This window comes from Plecotus auritus, assembly GCF_963455305.1.
Source record: "Plecotus auritus genome assembly, chromosome: 7".
NCBI lineage: Eukaryota > Metazoa > Chordata > Mammalia > Chiroptera > Vespertilionidae > Plecotus > Plecotus auritus.
Window position 1 is genome coordinate 110,221,368 of NC_137774.1, and position 18,509 is coordinate 110,239,876.

Sequence of the window (18,509 nt, forward strand, 5' to 3'; positions counted from 1 at the left end):
AAAGCCTGGCTTTTCATATAGTCTATCTCTTCTGGGTATCAAAAATCAAGCACTGGCAAAATAAATACAGTCTTTAAACTAGCTTTCCTAAATGAAATGCTGACTGCCTTCTTCTCCATGTTCAATGAAGACTGAGACTAATCCTATATAATAAAACCCTAATATGCAAATAGACCGAACTGAGGAATAACCGGTCGCATGATGCACACTGACCACCAGGGGGCAGATGCTTAATGCAGGAGCTGCCCCTGGTGGTCAGTGAGCTCCCACAGGGGGAACGCCTCTCAGCCAGAAGCCAGGCTCAAGGTTGGTGAGCGCAGCGGCAGTGGCGGGAACCTCTCCCACCTCCGCGGCAGCGCTACGGATGTCCGACTGCCGGCTTAGGCATGCTCCTCCTGAGAGGGCGCAGCCTAGGCTGAGGGCCCTCCCCCCACCCCTGAGTGCATGAATCTTGTGCACCGGGCCTCTAGTTTATTTATATTAGTCCTCCCCTTTCCGGCCTCTTAATCTAAATTTGAGTTTCTCTTTCTTTTTTTTTTAAATATATTTTTTATTGACTTCAGAGGGGAAGGGAAAGGGAGAGAGAAATAGCAACATCAATGATGAGAGAGAATCATTGATTGGCTTCCTCCTGCATGCCCCACACTGGGGATCAAGCCCCCAATCCCAGCATATGCCCTGACTGGGAATCAAACCGTGACTTCCTGGTTCATAGGTCGATGCTCAACCACTGAGCCATGCTGGCCAGGCTAAACCTGAGTTTCTGATAACATTATGGTTAAATCATTATTTAAAATGTCTACCTTCTCCTTATAGAATGATTTATGTATTTATGATTTATATATTACATTTATGTTTGGATCATATTTATAAAATTATGTTGATTCATTAAAATGTATCTAGTTTTTCTACTCACTGTCAGCCATTTAACAATAGTATTTTCAATTCCTAAGTTCTTAAGTACTATTCATTTCTTGGTTGGCTAAAATGTGGCTCTTTCTTGCAGATTTTTATCATAACCGTATGAACCAATATTTGTTTTTTTGTAATTATAATTTATTTGTAGCTGAATATATTTGTGAAGCGATACTAGTCTTTATTGAAAGTAATGTATCTTGCAATCCAGGGTATTCCTCTCTTCTGGCCAAATACTTTTTTTCATTAAAAATTTTATTATTGTACATTAAAGTCTGTGTTTTGTTAATAACATTTTTAGGATGGATTCTGCACTGGCTTTGTTGGTCCTTGGGGAGGCTGCCAAATTAAACATAGCCTGCTTGAAAACTTTAATGGACATAATGAGAGATTTTCTTTTAAGCATTAAGTCTGTTCAGAATCAGGTAACAGTATATTTATTAATTTTGGTGTGCAAAAAAGACAAATAGAAACAAAAAATTTTGGCACTCTTTAAATTGTATACTATATTATGGCTTATAATGAGCATAACTTTGAAATAATAATTTTAATTAAATATAAAACTAAATTCTTATTTACCATACATCCCAGTGTGGATTGATAGATACAGATGTAGATAGAAATAGAGCTATAGAAATAGATTATATGTATTGACACATACACACACACATACATGAGAGGGACTTTAAATTTTATTAACAAACTCAAAATCATATATATGATTTAGTTTCCCCTTTAAAAATATTTAAAATGTATCTAAAACATTTTTCGTTGTGGTTAATCCTCACCATAGGATAGTTTACATTGATTTTTAGGGAGAGTAGAAGAGAGAGGGAAAGACAGAGAGAAACATCGATGTGAGAGAAACACATTGGTTGCCTCTTGTGAGCCCTGATCAGGGCCCTGACCAGGGAGGAGCCTGCAACCAAGGTACGTGCCCTTGACATGAATCAAACCTGGGACCCTTTGGTCCGCAGGCCGATGCTCTATCCACTGAGCAAAACCAGCTAGGACTCTAAAACATTTTTATTGTTATTAGGTTTTATTAAAATTTACATTTTAGTGGGGATGTGATCATTTATTGTTAAGCATTGAGTTTGTTTATAATTAATCACAGTTAATTACAAATGATGTTAAACAGATTCTCATACATAAAACCTTTATTTGCATTTATGACAATGTCTTTAGAATAGTTTAATAAATTACATTTTTACATTCTTAGAGTAAATGTCCAAATTCCTTTTCTGAAAATATGTTTCTTCCTTTCCTATGAAAAATGTGTAAACGTGCCATGGTGTTTTTTGTTTTTTTTGTTTTTTTCTGATATGACTCATTTCATTTCCTTTCTGAGCAAGGTCAGATTCATGTATCTTAAATTATCTTAAGATTTGATAAGCACACACTCCAGAGAATCTTGTCTATTCAGAACCAAAATTTGGAATTGAGCTTTACATAAAAATATTCTTTTAAAATATGATATGGAAAATAGTATCTCATTAGATTAGTTTACATTCCATTGATTACTAATGAAGTTGAAAAGTTGTTCTGCATATACTAGTTAGCTGCTTGTGTTTTATATTCTTTGAATTAGATTTTATGCAATCTATCCATGTAAAATCTGCCTTTTCATAAGTACAGTTAGAAATATTAGATTATATCATTTTAAGAACTCTATAAAATTTAAAGATATTTCTTATAAATACAGTAGATAGTTCTTGTTGTATATAGTTCATGACAGAATATGTTTGGATTATCTAATAGCTATTTTCTTATTTTAGAAAGAAAATGGCTCTGTTGATTTTTCCTGGGCCTGGATTGTTGTCTACATCTATATAACAATTCTTACAGAAATCTGTTTGTATGCAGCCATTTCTAATTTGAGGAAAACTGCTTTTATTGGTTTCTGTGACTGTAAAAGTTCAAAAAAATATATTTTACCACTGGACAAATCAGAAGAACAGCCAGAACTGAGGGAAACAAGTTTTTTAGGCCTTTTGGACTATTTCTCTTCAAAAATTTCAGATGATTGTAAGTAAATTATTTTTCAATTTGATAAGAAATATTTTTAAAATGTCTTCCTTTCACAAAATGTTAGCATTTTAAAGTTGGAAATAATTTTAAATTCAGTAGGGCTTTCTATAAATTTAGGAATAATATTTTATAAAATGGAAATTTTTGATCAATAATTTACAAACAACTGAAATATAGAGTCAGTTGACTTATGATTCAAATTATATTCCTTGAAAACAAAAGTTGATCTGGGCAAACTTATGAAATGTACATAAGTTTGTTTTATTCTTTTTCACATAAGGACTTCTCATCTATCTTCTCTAGGCATCGACTGTTTCTCTTGTTCTTTTCCCACCCAGAAAATTTCTCTTCAATATGTCACATAATTTAGTACATTCTTCACATATGCAATCTCATACTCCATCAAAATATACCAGTTTGGTGTCTCAAGACTAAAGGTCATTTTGCTACTGTTGTTTATGGGGGCTATAAAAATAAAATACTTTTACTTTTAAAATGGTACTACAGGGACAATATACATTCAAAAGTGTCCTTTTAGGTTGACTAAAACTTTTCTTTATGAATATGATTGTAGTAGGTATTATTATGGCCTGTTATGTATATGATTCTCACTTCCATTAAATTATGAGATAATTAAGATGGAGAATCATGTCTGAATTATATTTAACCCAGAAGATAGTATAGTGTTTGGCATATAGTAGATGATCAATTAGTCATAGTGGATTTATTATGTAATTAAACAAATCACTAAATTTAAAATATAATTGCAAGATTTTTGCTCTCTACACTATCATAAAACTCTAGGTCCAAAAAGACCTTGCATTTTCTATCCCCTATGCTGGGTACAGTTTTCCCCATTTCCTTGGATGGTTAGTTTTTATCAGATCTGAGCTGATAAAAACTTATTCCTTTATTTATTAATATCATCTTCTCATGGAGGTCTTCCTCTCTATATCCATAGTAGTTTTCTTCTCCTAGTCATTGTTGGTCACATTACCATCTCCTATTATTTTTTTAAAACTCATTATGAACTGATATTGTTCTGTTTGCTTTCTTAACTAGACATTGTGTCCTGAAAGCAATAACATTGTCTTTTTCTTTTTTAAAAATATATTTTTTTTCATTGATCTCAGAGAGGAAGGGAGAGGGAGAGAGAGAGAGAAACATCAATGATGAGAGATATCGATTGGCTGCCTCCTGCACACCCCTACTGGGGATCGAGCCAGCAACCTGGGCACGTACCCTGACCAGGAATCGAATAGGACAGGCAAGTTGAAAATCTTTCACATGTGTTCAGTCACTACAACCACAATGGCTGGGAAACTTTTTTTGTGTGTGTATATAGAACAGTGGTTGCCACATAGCATTGACTTATTAAATACTTGTTAAATGCCTGGCTTGCTGACTGGTTCTTGTCCATTGGTTTCTTGGCATTGATCTAGTTCCTTCCACTCTATACATTATGGCATTTCATAAAGACAATGTTTTAAACAACATCTTACATTCAAGTTACCTTTCAGTAATACATTTGAATTTGTGGTGTCAAATTAGATTTGTCACAATTTTAAAGGCTGTATGTACTTATTTATACTCATTTAAATAAATATAAATATTCATATTTTATAATCACTGTATAGGTAAAAGTAAATATCTAGACTGAAAATTAAAAGCTTCCAAGGAGTTCAAACACTAAAATAGAGCTACAACAAAAAGGATCATAATATTGGTTTTCAAACATCACCGTTTCTTAATAAATTTTCAAGATTTATTAAGAATTTTATTTTGGTTCAGCTTTGTTACTGTCTGCTTAGCTGCAAAGAGACACATTTTCTCTCAGTATATTTAAAGTGACATCTTTGATAGCTGCCACAGGGTCACTCAAAGCAGAACAGAAGAGTGCTTTATGCTACAGCTTGGTCCCTGGATGAAGAGTTTCACAGCAGGCACGCTTCTAGGCAAATGTCTAGATGTGCATGTTAAAATGCATTCTACCTTTTATGACAGCTGTAACACATCCCATCTGTTTTTAGGTTTTTTTTCTTTGTTAACTGTCAGTCGATTGGATGTAATAGATTCTTCCACCAAATATTATTCATAATCAACAGGTGAACTGCTCACTTTTAAAATCAATGGCATTTTTAAAGTTTTTTGAGTTTTGAGAACAGTTCTCAGAATATACTTTATGGGCTCATCACTGGTCTTGTGGAGTCTAAAAGCAAACCATATTTAGTTCAATGATTTGAATACTGTAGGGTTATAAAATATTGTTCCTCCATAAAAATAATTTAAAATATATGAAGGAAAGTGGTTTGGATATATTTTTATTAATCATTCTTTTTAATGTAAAGAATTTGGAAGCCTATAAATTTATAAATTGGTTAAAATCCAAAGCATATTTTACTTATCGTATTGTTCAAAAACTTTTTTTATTTCAGAGTTTCATAATTTCTCAGTTATTAAATACTCATATTATTTCTTTATTCATATTTAGTTCAAGCCTTACTTTTTCTAGTTACAAATCCATATTTTCATTTTGCTATTTTACTTGAAAATTAACTATAATTTTATGACAAGCTATAGGACACTAAAAATTAGATTTCCCTCACACTCTACCATGTCACAATTTCCAAATATTTGTCTTCTTTCTTCCCAGATAGGCTTTTCTACATAATTCCATTTCTGCAAGTGATTTCATTATTATTTCAATTTTCTGAGCTTAAAAATATGTTTTTCCTTTACACTTCATTCCTTCCTTTTCCTAAGAAGTCTTCTCAGATCTTCTCCACAAAGTCTTAGGTTTCTCCTTTAATCTCCAATCTTCTGCTGCTCATCACAGTAAAGAGCTAGAATACCCCACAAAACTCCCAGATTATTGGAGGAGAAACCAAGATGGCGGCATAGGTAAACACCTAAACTGCTGCCTCGCACAACAATTTCAAAACTACAACTAAAAGACAGAACGGACACCATCCAGAACCACAGGAAAGCTGGCTGAGTGAAAATTCTACAACTAGAAGGAAAGAGAAAAGCTCACAGAGAATTGGAGGTACGGCAAAGGGGCTTTGTGCGCGCAGAGAGGAAGGGCGGCTGAGAGCCTGGCTGACTTTCTCTGGCGGAAGGGGGAAGGAAGCCTCCGACCGCACTGAACCCCAGTTCTGACTGCACTGAACCCCAGTTCCGGGCAAACCCCTGGGGACCCACGCTCTTACAGGGGGAGTCTGGACTCTCGGGCGGAGACTCGAGCTGGGAAAGGCAGAAGTCTGAAGGCGCACGCGGGCCAGTGCGCACAAAGGCTGCGGAGGTTGCCACAGGCTTTCCCTAGTGGAAGGGAGTCAGAGGATCCTGACTGCACTGAGCCCCAGTTCTGACTGCAGTGAACCCCAGTTCCAGGTGAGCCCCTGGGGACCCACGCTCTTGTGGGGGGAGTCTGGACTCTCGGGCGGAGACTCGGGAGCCGGGGAAGGCAGAGGACTGAAAGCGCACATGCGCGCAAGGGCAAGGCTGACAGGAAGCCAAGACTGAGACTCCACCCCATCCAAGCTGAGCACAAAGGCTATTGCAATTTGGCAAGTCTAATCCTTTAAGGCTGTCTCCAGCACCGAACTTCTCCCAGCATAGACACAGCTGATCCTTACAGCAAACTGGCCCGGAGGTCAATTCTTCCCAGTGATACCAACAACAATAAAGACTTAATTACAACAAGGCTGTACACACAGTCCACAAAGGGGTGCACCAAGAGTGTCCACCTCAGGTTAACTGGGGAAGCAGACCCACTTAGCCATATTGGAAACCTAGCACAAATATCTACCTTACCAACTCAGGGAATCAGTGAAAATGCGGGGTCAAAGAATCAGATCACAAACGAAAGAAATGGAGGAAAACAAACAACTGGATATAGAATTCAAAACCACGGTTATAAGGCTTTTCAAGAATATCCTAGAAAAGGCCGATAAATATAACGAGACCCTCGAAGATATGAAAAAGGACCAACTAGAAATTAAACATACACTGACTGAAATAAAAAATATTATACAGAGACCCAAAAACAGAATAGAGGAACACAAGAATCAAGTCAAAGAATTGAAATACAAAGAAGCAAAAAACACTCAACCGAAAAAGCAAAAAGCAAAAAAAAAAATCCAAAAAGTTGAAGATAATGTAAGAAGACTCTGGGACAACTTCAAGCGTACTAACATCCGAATTATGGGGGTGCCAGAAGAAGAGAGAGAGCAAGATACTGAAAACCTATTTGAAGAAATAATGACCGAAAACTTCCCCCACCTGGTGAAAGAAATAGACTTACAAGTCCAGGAAGCCCACAGAACCCCAAACAAAAGGAATCCAAAGAGGACCACACCAAGACACATCATAATTAAAATGCCAAGAGCAAAAGACAAAGAGAGAATATTAAAAGCACCAAGAGAAAAACAGTTAATTACCTACAAGGGAGCACCCATACGACTGTCAGCTGACTTCTCAACAGAAACTATGCAGGCCAGACGGGAGTGGCAAGAAATTTTCAATGTGATGAATAGCAAGAACCTACAACCAAGATTACTCTACCCAGCAAAGCTATCATTCAGAATTGAAGGGCAGATAAAGTGCTTCACAGATAAGAAAAAGCTGAAGGAGTTCATCACCACCAAACCAGTATTATATGAAATGCTGAAAGGTATTCTTAAAGAAGAGGAAGAAGAAAAAGGTAAAGATAAAAATTATGAACAACAAATACATATCTGTCAACAAGCGAACCTAAAAATCAAGTGAATTAAAAACCTGAGGAACAGAATAATCTGGTGAATATAATAGAATCAGGGGCATAGAAAGGGAGTGGACTGATAATTGTCAGGGGGAAAGGGGTATGGGGGGTTCATGAAGAGAATGGACAAAAATCATACACCTATGGATGAGGACAGTGTGGGGGAGGTAAGGGCAGAAGGTGGGGTGGGAAATGGGTGGAGGGGAGCTATGGGGGGGAAAAGGAGAAATAATTGTAATAATCTGAATAAAGATTTATTTAAAATAAAAATAAAAATAAATTAAAAACAAACAAACAAACAAAAAAACTCCCAGATTATTGTTTGAATAGATATAACATTTCATTGAACAAATATAACATTACTCTTTTGCTCAAACATCTACCATTTAATCTGATTCCATTTATTTTTAGTTGTTTTACCTTTCCCATTTCTAATATGAACTCTCCACTTCAGCTCAATTTGAGATCCTCATTATATTCCTCTACTTTCTCTCTCCTTATATCAACTCTTTGCTGGGAGTCAGTGGGCATGAGTGAGCTTGGTCCTTGCTGGGTCCCTAAGAAGATGGGACCACCTCCAGGACTGTGGATGAACTGCACTGGTGCCTAGTTATGGGACTGCTTCTGGGTCTGCAGATCTCATGCCTGTTACCAGGAGTGCAAATGGATTTGGCCCCCACCAGGTTCCTGAGCCTCCACCCGCCAGGTCCAAGGGTGGGTTCTTTATGGGTGGGTTCCTGGGTAGACAGGCTGCCTCTGGATTATGGTAGAGTGAGGCTGGGCCAGGTCACAGAGCTGCTTCAGTGTCCACAGTCAGTGTCGACTTACCAAGAGCACCAACAGGCATGGGTACTCCTGGGTCCTTTGGTGGATAGGTTTAGTGGCAGACTGGAAAAGCTGGGCTGAAGCTGAGTTCACAGGAGTCAGGGGTACTTCCAGGTCCACAGCTAGGACTACATCACTGGCATCAGGCCTGATACCTGGGTCCAGACATGCCTTATCAAAGTGGCCCTCCTCAGTCTTGGCTTCCACTGGGGTTTCCCAACCTCCTACCTGGATCCCAAGGTTTCCTCAAAAGGCATATTTGCTCATGGGTGACTGCCAAATTATATTTCTGTGAGAAGATGAGGATGGGGGAACTTTCTATCCCACCTATTTGCTGACATCATTCTCTCTATATAACTTCAAATATAGCAGTATACTAGTTTTAACTAAGTGTTTATGAGTGAAAATTGTATTTTTAAAATATTGACCACCACCCAAAGTCAAGTCTCCTCCCGTCACCATTTATCCTCCCTTTATCCTGTTTTACCTTTATCCTCTTTTACCTCCCCCAACTCCCTTTCTCTCTGATAACCACCATATTGTTGTCTGTCTATGAGTTTATTGTTGTTGTTTTTGCTTAATCCCTTCACCCTTTTCACCCAGCCCCCCAATCTCCCTCCCTTCTGACGGCTGTCAATCTGTTTGCTGTATTTATGAGTCTGTTTTTATTTTGTTTGTTAGTTTAATTTCACATATATACAGTATACAGTTGGTGAATTATAGCATTTTATACTTGAAACCTATATAATTTTATTAACCAGTGTCATCCTAATAAATTAAAATAAAAAATAAAAAGAGATTTGGCCACTTAATTATAGCCTCATATTTGCAGCTTATACTTTCTCTTCTATAGTGTAAGAGACAACAGAAAAGGTGGAAGGTGTCTTAAGTTTGGAAGCTGGACATATGTTTTCTTCCATTTCCAAAATGTGTACATACTTTCTCTTCCGCTTCCTCCTCCTACCTTCTAGTCTCTTTCTTTCTTATGAATGGCATAGAAGGCGGGGATTGGAAAGAAAATTACTTATTTGAACTGGAGAGGCTGTGCTGCAATTACTTATTTGTACCTGGTGGGGGCCAATTAGATCAGCCTTCACCTGGCTCCATCACGCATCAGCTGCACGATGGTAGGAACTTTCGAACCAAGTTGAAGCTCACATGTTCTCTTCTGTTATTCTAAGTATAATATGGCCTACATAGCAGGATTGTAATGAGAACTAGAATAAGGGCATCTAGTAGGTACGGCCAAGTATTCTAGTTATAATAATAGTGATGATGATTGTTAGCCTGGATTATAAAATTCTAGATTGAATTAGGGAAAGTTGAGGATTGTGACTTTTCAAGAAGGGCATTGATGAGTTTCAATATCACATGGGCTATCACCAGAATTTGGGGTGAAAGTACAATACAGAATTTATTTGGCTTTAAATATCTGAACTTTTCTTCCTCTTGCTCTCTTCCCTGCTTCAGTTGTACTCACTATTATCATGGCTAATTAAGTTTATATTCCCTTTAAGACTCTATTATTTCACTCTCCAAATTTATTTATCCCTTCACTACCTAAATTAGAATTCTCTTTTCCAGAATAGTATTGCATAGCAATATACCATCAAAGTAAAGAATAAAGAGAAACTTCTTTTTTCTTCTGTAAGAGAAATGCATATTTTAAAAGTAGAACTGCATAATTTATATAAATTGCTAATTGGTATATAAGTTTTAGAAATGTCTTAGACTTTCTTTTCTCTTCTGGATTCATTATTTTCTTTCCATTATTTCTATAGACTTATGTATCTGTTATTAGAAAAAAAAATCTTACAGCCTATAATTAGATCAGAAATTTTCATTTGCTTCTCTCATGGTTTTCAAAGTTTGCTTCTTGGTTCAAATGCTATGTTTCATAGATTTTCATCATTCTAATAACAGCCAATGATTTTTCTCCTGTTTTCTGATTTATTATAAAAATTCACCATGGTGGTCTAAGTATGCATATTGCCTTGAACAAACTCCTCTTTACTTGAATTCCAAAGATTTTTTTAGTACCTAGTTTACAATTTACCTGTTTAACTTTGAAATTTATGAGGTTTGATAGTAGTTAGGAGCAGTTAATTTTTTTCATATGTTTAGCAATTTTAAAAGAATATGTGATCTTTTAAAATTAAAGAAGTAAAATCAGTGAAGACTGAAAAGCTCAGAAAATCAGTTCATTCTTTTTCTATATTAGTATGATGAATAAAATTATTATCTTCTCAAACAATATTTCTTTTTTAAATCCTCACCCGAGGATATTTTTCTATTGATTTTTAGAGAGAGTAGAAGAGAGAGGAAAGACAGAGAGAAATATTGATGTGAGAGAAACACATCGATTGGTTGCTTCCTGCACAAGCCCATATGAGGGCCTGGGCCAGAGAGAAGCCTGGAACCGAGGTACGTGCCCCCGACCAGAATTCAAACCCAGGACCCTTCAGTCCACAGGCCAGTGCTTTATCCACTGAGCCAAACTGGCTAGGGCAGACTATTTCTTTTTAAACAGGTGATGAAGTCATATGGATTGGGTACTACGGCTTAGTGTACAACCTGGTGAAAATGTCATGGGAACTTCGAGGAGATGAGGAACAGGATGGACTTAGAAACCTCATATGGCAAACATTACAGAAAACAAAGAATCATGAAAAAGATGAGCGGATCCATAATGCACTAAATATAGCTCAGGTAAGATAAAACACTGGGGAGTAATTGGGTATTTCTATCATCAGAAAGCATTTGTTTTTTCTAAGGAGAAAGGAATGTCCACATTCAGTGAGCATCAGTGACACAGTTGAGAACATGATTTTTAAATTTTAATGCTGAACTATTTTTAGTTAAGAGGGTAGGCAATCTTCTGATTAAATAGCTTGAAGAGAGGAGTTGATTTTTAGGAAGAATAATTGTGCTACTTTGGGCTTGTGCCTTTGAGAAGCATTTACCATGCATTCCAATTGTGAAGGTTAACCTGGGTCTGTGCCTAATTTTCCAGCTTCCTTATTAGTAGTGAATTAATTCACTCTCAAAAGAGTCTCCATTTGGATAATAAATTATTTAGTTTTTTATTTATTTATATGTATGTATTTTTCCTTTCCAGCATTAGACAACATAAATTGCAAATCTGGACCCACTAACACTAAAGTAATTTTCTTTAAGGTTAAAAATGTATTGTACAAATTCTTGTGTTTTTTTTTTTCTAGTTCTATTTGAATGACATAAAAGAAAATCATTATGAAATGAGCTATCTATTTTTCATAAAATACAAATATTATTTTCTAGTGATACTTTATCCATATGGTAGCCTATATTTCAAAACTACGCCAAACAATATTTTTTGTCTCTGTGTCTTATTTTGAGCCAGGGTAATTTGTTTGTTATCTTTACACACACTTTTCTCCCCACTGTCACTAAATATTTCTGGTTCTTTCTAGCTTTCACAGATGCAATTATTCTAATGCTCTTAATGCCCTGTTTTCCAGTAATAATTATGGGTATGGATTAATGTTAAATCAGAAGAACAAATAAGGAATCCACTCTGCCTATTGATCATCAAAGCATATGGATGGGTTGTTGGCTACGCAGAGTAGCTACATTCTAGATTCTTAGTAGAAAACAAAATTCAACTCTGCTTTTTAATCATAAGTCTGATTTAGAATATGGAAGACTGTAGGGACCCTGTTTAGAGTGCATCGGATGGTCAAGGCCACTCTAAGCCTGGGACTTGTAATCAGAATGTTCAAGGCTAAGATACCATACACAGATCCAAGGACTATGTGCAGGTGCACAGCGATCTCACTGTCACTGTGCTCTTCTGTAGCCAAAATGAATGATGTTACTATTGGCATGAGGCCTTCTTTGTCTAAGGAGTATAATACATGTCATTGACCAGCCAAAGGGAGGAGAGGAGAGCTCAGATGAAGCTGGAGAGCTGGAGCTAGGAGAGAAGCTTGGAGGTAGTTACTATGTGAGGCTACAGAGAGCAGCAAGTGTGCTGGGCAGGAGAGACAGGAGAAGCTGCTGAGCCAAAGAGGCTAGAGAAGCTGCTGAGGCAGAGAGCTTAGGTACCACTATGATGCGAGGTGGTGAGTCTAGGGGGCAGCGTGCGGCTGCTTAGATAATAGCTGTGGGTACAGAGACTAATGCTGCTTTGTGGGAAAGATGTACATGTTAATCAGCCAGTGTCCGGCTGCCTGCCTGTACAGAAGTTGCTGTGAAGGAGTTGTTTTGTCTGATGGCTATATGGCCTCTGGAATAAAGACTCATTCTTACACACCCACAACCTCTCATGGCTTCTCTGTCTAAGATCCAGCGTCCTAGGAGGTCCAGCCCCAGGCAGAGGGGCTGGGACCCGACACCTGTAACTAGTGAGTAGAGGACAAAGGAGGAACTTGGACTAAGTTCCCACCAGTTAGCACAGTGGGCAGGGTTTGAGGAGGACCTGCCCTGGCACAGTCGGGAAGAATTTAGAGGAATATATGGACTCAGAGCAACTCAGAGCAGCAGTGCTGAGCAGCGCCCTAGCTATACTCTGACAAAGACTATCCGTTTTATTTCTCTAGATTTTAAAATAGTTTTCATGGAAAAAGATCATCAGAGAGCTGTCTACTTGAACTACATAGTTTTGGATTTCATGGACTTTCCTTTATGCAACTGTGCTTCAGCTTGTCCCTTGGTTTTAAATTGAGGAGCACAGAAAGAAATAGAAATAAAGACAGTTATTATACCTATTACAGATATGACCATGATATCACCCAATATCACCTTTATTAGGATTTAGGAAATAAATCCTCCTCAGTTTCATGTACTCTTCAAACCTTATTACTGATTTTGTATCAGCGATTTGCTGGAGCTTAAAAAAAATGATTCAAAGTTTTGACCAGTTTCTAACAGAAATAGAGAACACTATGTATTCATCTCAGTCTTATTATTTTCTTTTTGCTTATTTTTCTGTTTTCATGACATTTTCAATTATTTATATTATTTCCTGCTTTTTTAAAATCTATTTTTATATGCCACTTCACATCTCAAATGGATTATTCTGTAAGTAAATAAACCAACTCAAATTTGTCATTTCTATAATTAGGATTCTATTTATATGGATATTTCCAGGGCTAATAATTTGGTATAAGGTAGTCTTTTCTTCTTCAGAATTTTAGTAAATATCTATAGATAACTACATTTGATATTCATAAGTCAATTAATCAGACATTGCAAATATTTGTTAGAAGCTAGATCCAAGTGAAGACATTATTCAAGCATCAGCACTGAGAATAAAAGAATAAAAGCAAAAGCATACAGCTAATTAGTTTTCAGTGCTCAGTGAGAAGATTTCTAAAGGCTGCTTTCATTCGTTTTAAATAGTAAATTGTGGTGAAGGCAAGTTTTCCTCAGAGAAAATCTAAATGAGAAATTTCTAAAAGCAGTTACATTAATTTAGGCACAGTACATATTTAATATAAGAAATAAGTTTAATTTTCATTAGATACATTAAAAGATAACAATTCACTCTAGACCTATTTTATATAAAAGTTAGTTGAGATAGAGGCATTTGGATTATTAAACAATAAAATATATGATAAATGATAAGAAAAGCTAGCTAGTGACTTTGAAATATCATTTAGTTTGAATTCCCTTAGTTAATACTAAGATACTACATGTATATAAAGAAGTTATATAAAAGCTTTCACCCAAATCAGTGAAAAATATGAAATAAATATGTGCATATTGAGTAACTAAGTCTATTTTGCCATACTGAATTCTATGGAAGAAACAAAGAAGTCCAAAATATGACCTTTACACAATGCATTTCACTCTCTCACCCAGAAGCTACAGTCTCCAGAAATAGATAAGGAACAATACAAATGAAATATTATATACATGGTGAGACCCTTCAAAGTTCATGGCACAAAATGGGAATTCAGATAAATGTTTGGCATCTCACTTTTTTATTATAATAATGAGGAACAAATTATTGTCACCTTTATGCAGTGTTTGAGCTGGAAATGTAAATTATAAGTTACATTAAATGATTCAAGGGGCAGGGTTGAAGAGAGCATCTTTCAGATAAGTAAATATCATGAACTGAGTAGAAATAACACTGGAAGAAAGCCATCAGCTGACTTGCCTACTTGGGAAAAAAAAAAGGTTGGATTGGGCAGTAAAGGCATTACATTTGAAAAAGATATGTTTGGTTTGCCAAGTTAAGGTTTTAGAGACTTAGGGATGGTTTCATAAAAATAGAGATGCTAAGTAAAGGAATTCATTTTGGGTAAAAATAGTTCATTCTTTCTGAATTTTAATGGTTTGGTCATTTTTGTGAGATAAAACTCATGTGTACAATTTTATATATCTTTTTTAGAAAAATAATGAAGTATTGCTTTGGAACTTGTGGTAGATTGTTAGAGTAATTTGCCCAATTTATTCAAGACTCCCTATATCTACATACTTGCCTCATTCCCTCCACTCTCAAATTCTAGGCTTGACTATGTGACTTGATTTGGACATAAGACAATACCAATCTATAATAATAAAAGTGTAATATGCTAATTAGACCAGACGTCCAGAAGGACATCCTTCTGGATGAAGCCAGGGCTGTGAGGGAAGCCTGGGTCCTGGGTGCCAGAGGGAAGCTGGTGCCAGCAGCCGGGGGAAGGAAGGCCCATTCTTGCATGAATTTCGTGCATCGGGCCTCTAGTGTTATATAAGTGGAGATTTGAAAACAGCTTACATATTGGCATCTGTCCTCTCGTGTTCTCTTGGAACTCTGTAACTGCTATGTGAATAAGCCCACATTACCCAGTTGGAGGATGAGAGACAGTAGGGCACAGAGACAAGTCATTCTATAGGTCCCTTCTAGACTAACAACCCCCACTACCCTAAGAGCTGATGAAGGACACTTGAATGATACCAGAAGACCCATTCTGTTGTGCCCAGTTCAAATTGCTGATCTGTGGAACTGTGGAATAAATAAATGGTTGTGTTAAACTAGGTTTTGGGATATTTTTACATAGTAAGAGTGTTCTGATTGAGAGCTACATAAATGAGATTTTAATCTGTTACATAGTTCTGTATAACTTCATTTTTTTCATATTTATCACTTTAAAAGGCATTAATAATAATAGATAAGATTTGTTGGTCATTTACTGTGTGCTATGTACTATGCACTTTACACACATTATTTAACCTTCATAAAAACCATACTATATATGAGTTATAGACTTGATTGCAGATGAAGAAACAAACTTTAAATAAAGCTAGTTAAAATTTGTGAAAAGTAACTTGCCAATGGAAAGTTACTGTGGTAAATTATACTGTTTTATGTTATGTTAAACTAGAGGCCCGATGCACAAAATCTGTGCAAGAGTAGGCCTTCCTTCCCCTGGCTGCTGGCACCGGTTTCCCTCAGGCACCCAGTACCTGGGCTTCCCTTGCAGCCCCGGCTTCGTCTGGAAGAATGTCTGGTCTACTTAGCATATTATGCTTTTATTATTATAGATAACTAGTGGCCCGGTGCATGAAATTTGTGCACATTAAAAGGGGGACACAGAGTCAAGTCCCTACCCACCCACATGCGCCTCAAAATTGCATGAGACCCAGACCCGGCCACCCGCCCCCATTGGGCTAGATCCAGACCCGGCCAGTCCACCCCTTGTCAAGCCCCACTGGGCAGGGGGCGTAGCCTTAGGTCCCCTGGCTCGGCACCAGGATGTGGGGCGTGGCCTGAGGTCCTCCAGATGGGGTGGGGGACATGCCTTGAAGTCCCCCGCCAAGCCCGCCAGGTGGGGGACACAGCCTGAGATCCCCTGTCAAGCCCCGCTGGGTGGGGGGCATGGCCTAAGGCCCCCGTAATGCCCCGCCAGGCATGGGGGGGGAGCGCAGCCTTAGTTCTCCCAGCCCAGCACTGGGAGGGGGGCATAGCCTCAGGTCCCCCATCAAGCCCCACTGGCAGGGATCGCAGCCTCAGGTCCTCTGTCAAGCCCTGCTGGGTGGGGGGTGCAGCCTGAGTTCCCCCAACCCAGCACTGGGGATGCACCTTGAGGACCCCCATCAAGCCCCGCTGGGTGGGGAGCATGGCCTAAGGTTCCCTGTCAAGCCCCGCCAGGAAGGGGGGTGCGCAGCCTCAGGTCCCCTGGCCCGGTGCTGGGGCAGGGGGTGTGGCCTGAGGTCCCCCGGCCCGGCACTGGGAGGGGGGCACAGCCTCAGGTCCCCCATCAAGCCCCACTGGCAGGGGGGCGCAGCCTCAAGTCCACTGTCAAGTCCCGCTGGGTGGGGAGCGTGGACTGAGTTCCCCCGACCCAGAATTGGAGGTGCACCTTGAGGTCCCCCGTCAAGCCCCACTGGGTGGGGGGCGCAGCCTGAGGTCCCCCAGCCTGGCACTGGGGCGGGGGGAGCAGCCTGAGGTCCCCTAGCCTAGCACCAGGAACGGGAAGTGCACCTTGAGGTCCCCCATCAAGCCCTGCCGGGCAGGGGGCGTGGCCTCAGGTCCCCTGGCCTGGTGTCAAGGCAGGAGGAGTGGCTTGAGTTCCCCCAGCCTGACGCCAGGGTGGGGGGCACGGCCTGAGGTCCCCTTTCAAGCCCTGCCGGGTGGGGGGCGGGGCTTGATGTCCCCTGTCAAGCCCTGCTGGGTGGGGGGCATGGCCTGAGGTCCCCTGTCAAGCCCCATGGTGTTGGAGGAGGGCTTTAGCCTCAGGTCCCTGCTGATTGCTCCTTAAGGCTCCTTACGGGAACTTGGCCTCAGCTGTGGGTGCAGCCATCTTTGTGATGGAGTGATGGTCAATTAGCATATTCACTCTTTATTAGATAGGATTATTGCATTTCTGGAATAAAAACACTTGATTACAATGTAATAACCTTTTGAATATTGTATATTTGCTTTGATGTTATTTTGCTTAAGATTTTGCCTCCATGGAGAAACCAAGATGGCAGCATAGGTAAACACCTACACAGCTGCCTTGCACAACAATTTCAAAACTACAACTAAAAGACAAAATAGACATCATCCAGAACCACAGGAAGGCTGGCTGAGTGGAAACTCTACAACTAGAAGGAAAGAGAAAAGCACACTGAGACTCAGAGGAGTTGCAGGAGGCAGAGGTACTGAGACACCCGCGGAGAGAACTGGCAGCTGAGTGCGAGGCTGGGCCTGGCTTTCTCAAGTGGGAGGAAGACAAAAGCTCCCGACTGCACTGAACTCCAGATCCGGGCAAGACTCTGGGGACCAGATTCATGCAGGGAGAGGCTGGACTGTCAGGAGGGAGAAAAGCACGCTGAGACTCAGAGGAACTGCGGAAGGCAGAGGTACTGAGGTGCGCACGCGGAGAGGGAGGGCGGCTGAGTACACAGCTGGCTTTCTCAAGCAGGAGGGAGACAAAAGCTGCCGACTGCACTGAACTCCAGTTCCGGGCGAGACCCTGGGGACCCAGACTCATTCGGGGAGAAACTGGACTGTCTGGCAGTGGTTTGAACTCAAGGGCAGCTTTCTCTCAGAGGTGCTTGCAGTGATTACCACGGGACACTGAGACACGGGCCTATTAGGGCAGGGCTGACAGGAAAACAATGCTGTCTTCTCCGCCCTGAGACTCCACCCTATCCACGCTGAGCACAGAGGCTTTTGCAAATCTTGTCTCATAAGGGTGTCTGCAGCACAGAAGTTCTCCCAGCATAGACACAGCTGGATCCTCACAGCCAATTGGCCTGGAGGTCAATTCCTCCCAGTGAAACCAACAACAATCAAGGCTTAACTACAACAAGACTGTGCACACAGCCCACAAAGGGGTGCACCAAGAGTGTCCACCTCAGGTAACTGGGGAGGCTGAGCCACTGGGCCCTATAGGACACTGAGCACACAAAGCCACTCTATCAACTCAGGGAAGCAGCGAAAATGCGGAGACAAAGAAACAGATCACAAATGAAAGAAATGGAGGAAAGCAAAGGACTGGATATAGAGTTCAAAACCATG

The 18,509-nt window shown here is 39.4% G+C and overlaps 1 protein-coding gene across 1 annotated transcript in view; it reads left to right on the top strand.

Moving 5' to 3' along the window:
- TMEM232 (transmembrane protein 232) overlaps positions 1–18,509 on the top strand; it is a 203,828-nt gene that overhangs the window by 69,132 nt on the left and 116,187 nt on the right. Inside the window, exons 10-12 of the mRNA XM_080682694.1 lie at positions 1,217–1,340; positions 2,694–2,943; positions 11,061–11,239. Coding sequence (XP_080538820.1) covers positions 1,217–1,340; positions 2,694–2,943; positions 11,061–11,239 — 553 coding nt within the window. The remainder of the gene's footprint in view (positions 1–1,216; positions 1,341–2,693; positions 2,944–11,060; positions 11,240–18,509) is intronic.